The following is an 8,658-nucleotide window of genomic DNA, read 5'->3' on the forward strand; positions in this document are numbered from 1 at the left end:
TGAAAATTAACTTTGGAAATCCGCGTAAGAAAAACCGCGTAACTTCGGAAATCCGCGTAAAAAGAAACCGTATTAAAAAAAACCGCGTAAAAAGAAACCCAGTATATTGCTAAGAGCACCAGTTACCAGTGATGAATCGAAGACGAAACGTGAAAAATTAAAAACGGATAACGTGCACCTTAGTACAAAATGGTTAGTAGTAGCCAAACCCCAGAATATAAACTTTTCCGACCAAAAATCTTCATAATCCAGGAACAATATTCTTATTCTTTCTTCTAATATTACTATTTCAACGCAATCAGTGTTGATCGGATCGATAGATGAATTGATATAGACTGAAAAAAACAAACGCACAAAAAACGTTTCGCCGTGACATACGAGATAAAATCCAACTAGTAAATCTGGCTCATTCATGAAAACATCACTACCATGAAGTTAGTGAGATGTTCTAATTTTACGTCAAGAAAATAATACGACTGGCTACCGTTACCCTACGTAGCAGTAAATCACATAAAAAGCGAGAAAATATAGGTCATCACATGTCGAGATATGTTTCGAGGGGAAGCGAAAGAAGGAAAATGATTCACCAAATTTATAGTCATGTTTTTCGGGGGTACTAGATCTTGCTGCAAATAGGTTAAAATAACGTTTATTTTTGAGTTCAATGTATGTACACAAGCTTCGGTGCTAAGATCGTAAGCTAACTTAACCATTAGTCTTATCTAAATCACAAATATTTCGCAGCATATTCACTAGATATAAGGCATGTTCCCTTACAACATTGCTGGATGAATCACCACCCGCACTGGTTTCGTCTTCCACTGCGTTGCCGGATGTTCTTTTTTGCAGTGTCAGTCCGAACATGGCTTTGTACTGCGTTGCCAGCCGATCGGAGTCGCCTTTTTTGCTGCCCGCCGATAGCAAACAAAGTTTAGCCAGCGTTTTCAGTATCACCTGTAGACGTTTTTCGAATAGTTCAAGAAGTTTCTGAATTTCTTCACAGTTTAAGTTGCTGTTTGCAGCGTTGACCAGTGATTTGGCGGTACAAAGATACTCGATCATTGCTTGACTTTGCATGCAGAGCAGCAGGGCTTGCTGCAAAATTCTCAGCTTGGCCGGAATGGTTTGGATCAACTCGCATTGGTATTCCTGCAGTGCGATTCGTTCCATTTGAATCTGTAGGAATTCCTGCGGTTCGTTGAGACTTTCGAAAATTTTCACTGCCTTCTCGTAGTGTAGCTTGCACAACTGCAGGATGGTTTTGCGACGATGCTCTTCACTAGCATTGCGGAATGAGAAATGATAGTAGGAAGCGATTCTGTAAATGGATTTAGAAAACAAAAAGATTTAGTATTTTTAACTTGAACAGTTACTGCACAACTGCGGTTACCTATGGTGAATCAACGCCGCTCGGAAGGAGTACAACACCTGCCTCGGTCCGTTCAGTTCCTGATCACATAGTTTCAGTGCCTTCTGAAGCATCTCGACTACCTCTTGCTCTACTTCCTCCACACTTTGCGAATCGTCGTGATCCACGTCGCTACAGTCTTGCAATTGCTTGGCCAGGTTGAAAGTGGCTGTGGACAGTTCCCACGTTACCAACGACCAAAGATCTGGATTTTCCTTTTTCGAGCCTAGTACTCCAAGTGCCCGTTGGTAGTGTGTGAACGCTTCTTTGTAGAATTTTTTCTGCAGATGAACGTTATTCGGACTACCGAGGAAAATTGTATTTTATGAGACAGCATTAGAAATTAATGGGAATTCATAAAGTGCTTACCTTTCTCCGACAAAATGAATGTGTGCCCGAAAGCGCATAAACCGGCCCATGTTGCACAACAAAAACGCTAAATTTGTAGAATCATTCACGGCTTCAAACAGGGAGACTCCCCGGTACAGTGAATCGTAAGCCTTCTTGGCAAGTATTTGATAGATCGGTTCGCTTGCGCTATCCAGTTCTTTGGCAGCTTTCCCGAACGCCTCACGTTTCTCCACGGGAAGATCCCAAAACTTATGGTACTCGTCTTGAGCCCAATGCATGTACTTAACACCCAACTCGTTCCGTACACTTCCCAATCTGCGATTGAGTTCCGCCTTCGCATCCTTCGAAGCACAAGCAATGGCAGCTTCGTAACAACCGCAGCTGGTAATCATGAGCTGTTCGATGTTGTCCATCGGAAGCGGCAACGATTGTTCCACCTCACTGCCAATGTCTTTGACCAATTCATCCATAATCAGCTGATCAATGCGAGTTTCCTGATCGAATTCCTTTAAATACTGTTTGATGTTGTCCCATTTCTTGGCCAGCTGGAAAAAACAATCGCCTATTCTACCAAGCAGTAAACCACGCTGCGAAGATACGCATGAAATGTACTTGGTTACGACTTGTTGACATCGAACAGCGGAATAGATGTACCGAAGGGACCTCCCATACTCTTCCAGCGCATAACAATGCTCAGCGAGTGTTGCGTAGGTCAGGCAAGCTTTCTCGAAAAGCAATATTTTCAAGTGAACATTCCACGATTTTATTACACCGGTTGCACCTTTCAGCAGCAGGGATCGGGCATCAGTTTCCGATGTGGTCTCTTCTTCTGGGATTCGTTTCTTTTCAATTTTCTTCTTTGTCTTTTTCTTTGACGTTTTCCTACAAGAATCGTTCGATTGCCCAACGTCTGAATCTGGCTTCCATCCCATTGCAATCGGTTCGTTGGGTTTTGCCATCACTGGCTCTGGATGCAATGGACTGTACGGTAACGGAATCGGATCGTCCGACTTTGCCATATTAGGATGGGTCTCTTCGTGGTAAATTTTCCGCTTTTCTTCCGCCTGTTCCTTCTCTCTACATTTCTGTTCTTCGCTACTATCGAAATATTGCAAACAACTTAACCCATCGGCTATATGTTGCAGTGCAATCGTACAACGTTCCTCAATATTGCCGACCAAAGGCGGCGGCCTAGAATTATATCTCCAACCATCGCTTCCATTGTACTCCTGCAACGTCTCCTCGATGCTTTTAATAGCCGCTTGCACCCGATTACTGCCGGCATGTCGGTCATCAACGTACTCATCTGACTGCGGCGAATCACTGTTCGTTATGTGTTCACCGAAAATCGACTGGAATTCGTCATCATCATCGTCAGCATCATCTTCGTCATCGAGCATCGTGTTAAATTTCGGTGATCCAGGATCGGTGTCCACCGGGATATACAAATCCGATAGAATGTAGTGTGATGAGGTCACAATCTGCGGATATTTCTCCTTTGGTAACAATTTAATGCAATTATCCAGCAGCATTTTGATGGCTCCTGCTTTAGTGGCGGATACTCCTTCCCTTGCGTTTTTCATATTTCTAGCCACGGTGTACAGCAGCATGGCCACCGGAATAGTAAAAGGATTTTCATTTTTCAGGCTTTCGTCTTCAGTTTCTGCTTCACTTTCGGGTTGGCAATCGCTGTGCTTTTGACACAAGGTTGTCAGATCATACAGCTTCACCACATCATCGTTTTTTGCCTTGAACAACCAGTACGTGTGACCAGCTTTAGTGGCATTCGCCTTCAGGAACACTAGAATATTTTGAGCAACATTTCTGATAACTTTTGGTGAAAACTTCGAGTCTTCTAAATGTGGTAAATCTTCTGTTTTAATTAATTCGTACCTAAAATAAATAATCTCACAAATGATGCCATCCTATTGCTAGAAAATGACTAACCTTTGAACGATACCATCCAAATGGTAACACATCACAACTTCCGGAACGTTGCACATCAAATTATCCAACCAATAATCGATTCCAGTTAAAACATTAATAGGTTTAGATTCGTCTCTCAAACGTAAACTTATGCAAGGTCGATTGGTACCACCGAATATAGGCATATCCGTACCAATCAACATTCGTATATCTTCAAACGTCCACACCACGTTACGGTTAAAAACATGACTTGTCTGCCGTGGATCGGGAAAGTTTTCTTCCTCATCAGGTTCCGGGAGAACCGGTCCGGCTAGTGGCAGTGGCTTAAACTGCTGACAGTTGTCGCCATTATCGTCGACCGAATCGGTATCTTCTTCGCCAAGCTCTATGTCGGATTTTAAGCTATAGTATAAAAATTTCGATGTCAAATATTTCTGAGCAAGAGCTTCCCTTGATTTCGTATGAATAAATAACTTCTTCTCGCTGTCACTTAAACTATTGAGAATATTCTCATAAATGAACGACCGCAACCAATGCCAATCGCTATCTTCCTGCCGAAGAAGATAACGGGCCACATCAAACTCATCAATCAACAAGGTATTCTCGATGCGATGGACAATCATGGAGACTACACTTTTCCTCGAGTAGGGCAGTTTTAGCAGACGCTTGATATTCTCTGCATCCGATACAACATCAACACCGCCCACACAGTCGGGAAACATGTTTGCCATACGGAAACTACTGAATCCCCTCTGGTGCGAGAGTGACTGGCCCAGTCCATACGAGTTTGCCGAATTGCTCAACCAATTTGACGGTGGCAAGTTCAGATCGGTGTTACATTTTAGTCTGGCAAATGGAGCAACGCTTTGGACGTTCAAAAAGCGCACAATGGCGTTCGATTTGACTTGTTCCTTCTCCAACGACTCGGCCAGTTGAGACTGCTCCGGAAGATCAGACAACGATAAGCATGCTCCGCCAGTTTCATCCATCTGGTTATCAAAATTCAATTTACAATTCTCAACATAGGAAAAATTAAAAATATCTCACCTCACAATCCACCTCGTAATCAGTAAATTGTTTACCGTGTTTTTCTCTGCAATAATTAACATGAACCTATATATCCGAACTTGAACAATACGATTATTCTGGAAAATTTGAGAATCTGATCGAGAGATGACTGAAAAAATCATATAAATACTGATATATACAAACAATTGTATTTGACAGATGAAAGACCGAAACATCGCAGAATTTAACCAATCTCATGGGTATCAGGATGATGGATAGAAGGTGGAGCCTTTAGTATTTTAGTAATTTAGTGCATAATTCATGGCTAATCATTAGGTGTGTCTAAATACTCATTTTAAAAAACTTCGAAAAATGTCAAAAACAGAGTATGAATTGAAATACTCACTAGTGAATGTAAACAAAAGTAAATAATTTCTAATTAAATGTTAGGGAAAGCATGTTTAAGGGGCGGGTAGGGTCTAACACTTTTGGAAAATCATTTAATATTTTGTTTGTATTTACTTATAGTAAAACCAAAGGTAAACTCAAGATTACCATGTCCCATACGATCCATTGAAAAATATTAGGTCAGTAATCGTGAACCAGTTGGCTCAGTAATAATGTAGTTTTGTTGACCCCTCGTTAATAAGCGTCGACTAGGTCCGGTAAAATGCAATGGAAACAATACAAATTAAAAAGGAAGCAAACATATGTTTCCATTCAGCATATAATATCTTATTTCAAATGACTTTAATGCTTGATGGGATGAGGCATTAACAAACTGAATAAATTCTAAGCAATTGTTCTATTTATTTGAAGAATCACTATATATGAAGCAAATATCGTTCATACTGTAACTTGACATTATTCCAAACCTGAACAATCGTCGTCATAGTTACGACGCATCTAGCGATCAGACGCTTGTTGTTTTGGTTCAAAAGACTGAAACTGACAATGAACCGAGCTCATCGAGGGGTCCTAATCAAATGATACATAAGATATCACAGACCACTCTATCTTTAGTTTATCTTTGGTAAAACCTTTCAAGAATATTCTGTGAAATTTTTAAGCCTTTCGGAACAAAACTCTGGAAGCTATGGATCTTTATCTTTTCTTATCTCATACTGCGAAGAGGCAAAGTCTCTGCTTCGATTGATTTGAAAACTTGACAAAATATTCTTGAAATGTTTTATTATGACAAAATAGAAAAAAATATGATTTTTTCGAAAGTGTTAGATCCTGTGCGCTGATTGGATTCTTCAATCGTTCCGAATAGAACCTCGATGAACATTAGAAAAGGTCCCAAGTGTAACTGACAGATTCTCTTTGTTTAATTGCTCTTTCAGTTATTACGGCATACCCCTGTATTTTCCAACAATTTCTCTACTACAGATTGAAAGTCGATGGGTTTAGTCGTTATTCTATGTAAACAGTTAGAGAGAAGGATAGGACCGTAATAATCGAAAGAGAAAGTAAACAAAGAGAAACTCTCATTTGCACTTAGGACCTTTTCTCTTGTTTGTCTTGAAACAGCAGAAAACATCAGCGCCCTGCTATGACGTCATGAAACTGTGGCCAGCATCATTCTGCAAAAACCAAAACAATGAAGAAGAATGGCTAACAAAAAATTGGATATTACAAACTACTTGTTTATTCAGTACCCTTTACCGCACTTCCCCGCAAATTATCGATCAGAATATCATCACTACGATAAGGAAATTAAGATTTTACTCGATTTGAAATGCTCGAATGTTTGTTTACCATACTCTGAGCGCTCTGATTGCCCACCAAATGCCCCAGATGTTGGCTACGATAGCACTTGCTGCAGGGTCCTATCTTTACCACCGGGCAGGAAAACATAGATCAATGTGACCACCCGCACTACTGCATCGTGAATAATATTATCATTTCAACTGTAGAATTTGACAGTCTAGTCGTTCAAGCCAGTAATTGTTTTGATACATGGAATTTCATTAGAAAATCAACTATGTCTACTACTTCCAAAGTTGTTTTCCTAACGGCTTGCATAGGTTCGATTGGTATCATAGGATACGTACATTACAAGCAAAATTACGACAGGTTTGTAATCCTTTTTAGAATAATCAATTTTTGTTTGAATACTCATTTCACGGATTTCTATTTCGTGTTTCTTTTGCAGGGCTAAACTACGCGAAGGGGTTATCCGAGATGTTCAAAGGCAGCAACAAAGGAAAATTGAAAACACGTATAATCTTCAACAACAAATTGAACTTACCAAACAACTTAGACAGCAGATGGATCAAGAAGAACATTAAGGAATGGATGAACATTTGTGATCCTATGAAATTGTAGGATTAGTTTGTAATTTATTGTAGCACTGATTATATTTTTGAATGAACATGTTTGATAATAGTAATTCAAATGAATTTATAACTAACAAATTATAAAAACGTAACGAAAAATAACTTCACAAAGAATTCATATACCTCCAGTATACAAATTATTCATTATTTTGTGGTGTAAAACATCGGCCCATTTCCTGCAAACGCTGACGTTCTGCCTCTTTGAATGCTTTTCTCTCTGACGGTGCCATTCCATTGCATCTTCTGATCACGTTCGAACGGCGAGCATAAGCTGTCGGATTATAGGCTCTGACTTTACAATCCTTATCAAAATAATGAACATTTTCGTCAAAACTATTGCAATTTAGAAAATTCTAAACTATCTTACCCCGTCCCATGATTCGTCTCCCGCATCAAACCCGGAATATAATGCTTGCTCCGTTACTGGTTGAGCATCGCCACCGATTTCGGGGGCGAACGTTGCAGCCGAAGTGGAAATGCAATATTTGTATCGATCGAATGACTCTCGATCCGGACAAATACTGGAGTGATACTAAAATGTCGAATCATTTAAAATAAATAAATAAGATAATCAATTAAACCCTAGTACTTTGAGTTCTTGTTGTGGCATATCATGGGTCTCGTTGAAAGGACACTTAACATACTTCAAATCCTTGTGATTTTTTCGGCACTTGTAGAGATGAGTTTGCATTCGAAAAGACATAATCTGATGAGCTCGATTGTAAGGACACTCAACGATATCCTCATAGCCTAGCAAGCTCAAATCGCTATGATCAGCACTAAATGGAAAAAAAATATAGTAACGATTATCAACTTCCACATAAAATTAACCTTAATAATTGACGATGCATTGTGACAATTTCCACTGAAAGCAATGTAGCAAGATCACTTTGCTTCAAATAGCTGATAACAAAAAACGTGAACTCGAGCTCGCCAGAAATTAAAATGGCGCAAAAAAAACTAGTGATCAAGGATGCCAGCTCATTTTTTAAAAAAATCTGTGTTCTACACTCAAATAAAAATTTACGTTCAATTCACTTGAAAAATCACGTAGAATGGTTTCAAATGTCAAATTGAATATTTTACGTGACGAAAATGAATGTTATGCGAACATTCCCTAAAATGAATAGAATCATCACATAAGGTTTACGTGAATTGACCAAACGTCAAGCAATCTACGTGGATTTCCAGTGTGAAAAACTCGATTTTGAAAGTGGCGAGCAGTGGCCCTCGAAGTGTAAGTAGTATAAATATTTGCGAGAAAAGTTATTTAATTACAATTTTTTACTCCATCGACCGGACCATTCCAGTATGAAAGTTTCCATGTGTTCAACTGGACCGAGTGCCTGCGTGAGTCCGGAAGTTTACCCGCTCCTGCCGAATGCTTCAAACAGGCCGTCGGTATGAAGCTAGAGACACTGGAACCATGTAATGCGACTTCAACCTGCATCGGTAGTGTTGTGGGAGTTCTTGGATCTCGACTTCGGCTTCGGTTGGATGGCAGTGACAACATAAACGATTTCTGGAGGCTTATCGATTTGAGATACCACGACGTTATTAGTTGCTTTTTAAGCCATTGGAATTATATGACAATATTCTGAAATAAATGTTTTATATTTCATG

The 8,658-nt window shown here is 39.7% G+C and overlaps 2 protein-coding genes across 2 annotated transcripts; both read right to left on the minus strand.

Annotated features, from left to right (window-relative positions):
* Positions 1-633: 633 nt before the first annotated feature.
* On the minus strand, positions 634-4,972 carry LOC131430241 (erythroid differentiation-related factor 1). Its single transcript, XM_058595039.1, has 5 exons — positions 4,733-4,972; positions 3,707-4,674; positions 1,778-3,652; positions 1,391-1,711; positions 634-1,318 (listed from the first exon to the last, which is right to left on the minus strand). Exons 2-5 carry the CDS (start codon positions 4,672-4,674, stop codon positions 706-708), a joined length of 3,777 nt encoding a protein of 1,258 aa, XP_058451022.1. The 5' UTR covers positions 4,733-4,972; the 3' UTR covers positions 634-705.
* Positions 4,973-7,038: 2,066 nt separating this feature from the next.
* Positions 7,039-7,974, minus strand: LOC131430244 (gametocyte-specific factor 1 homolog). The gene is made up of 4 exons (XM_058595044.1): positions 7,867-7,974; positions 7,625-7,814; positions 7,403-7,567; positions 7,039-7,337 (listed from the first exon to the last, which is right to left on the minus strand). The coding sequence occupies exons 1-4, from the start codon at positions 7,884-7,886 to the stop codon at positions 7,173-7,175; spliced, it is 540 nt and encodes a 179-aa protein (XP_058451027.1). The 5' UTR covers positions 7,887-7,974; the 3' UTR covers positions 7,039-7,172.
* Between the last annotated feature and the right edge of the window lie 684 nt (positions 7,975-8,658).

The sequence above is a fragment of the Malaya genurostris genome, chromosome 2 (assembly GCF_030247185.1).
Source record: "Malaya genurostris strain Urasoe2022 chromosome 2, Malgen_1.1, whole genome shotgun sequence".
Lineage (NCBI taxonomy): Eukaryota > Metazoa > Arthropoda > Insecta > Diptera > Culicidae > Malaya > Malaya genurostris.

Excerpts from the sequence above, each read along its gene's own strand:
- LOC131430241 (XM_058595039.1), bottom strand. The coding sequence starts at position 4,674 with ATGGATGAAACTGGCGGAGCATGCTTATCGTTGTCTGATCTTCCGGAG. Across the intron at positions 3,653-3,706 it reads TTGGATGGTATCGTTCAAAG|GTACGAATTAATTAAAACAG; the intron begins GTTAGTCATTTT and ends TATTTATTTTAG. Across the intron at positions 1,712-1,777 it reads ATTCATTTTGTCGGAGAAAG|TCCGAATAACGTTCATCTGC; the intron begins GTAAGCACTTTA and ends TTTCCTCGGTAG.
- LOC131430244 (XM_058595044.1), bottom strand. The coding sequence starts at position 7,886 with ATGCATCGTCAATTATTAAG. Across the intron at positions 7,568-7,624 it reads TGCCACAACAAGAACTCAAA|TATCACTCCAGTATTTGTCC; the intron begins GTACTAGGGTTT and ends TCGACATTTTAG. Across the intron at positions 7,338-7,402 it reads GAGACGAATCATGGGACGGG|GATTGTAAAGTCAGAGCCTA; the intron begins GTAAGATAGTTT and ends TATTTTGATAAG.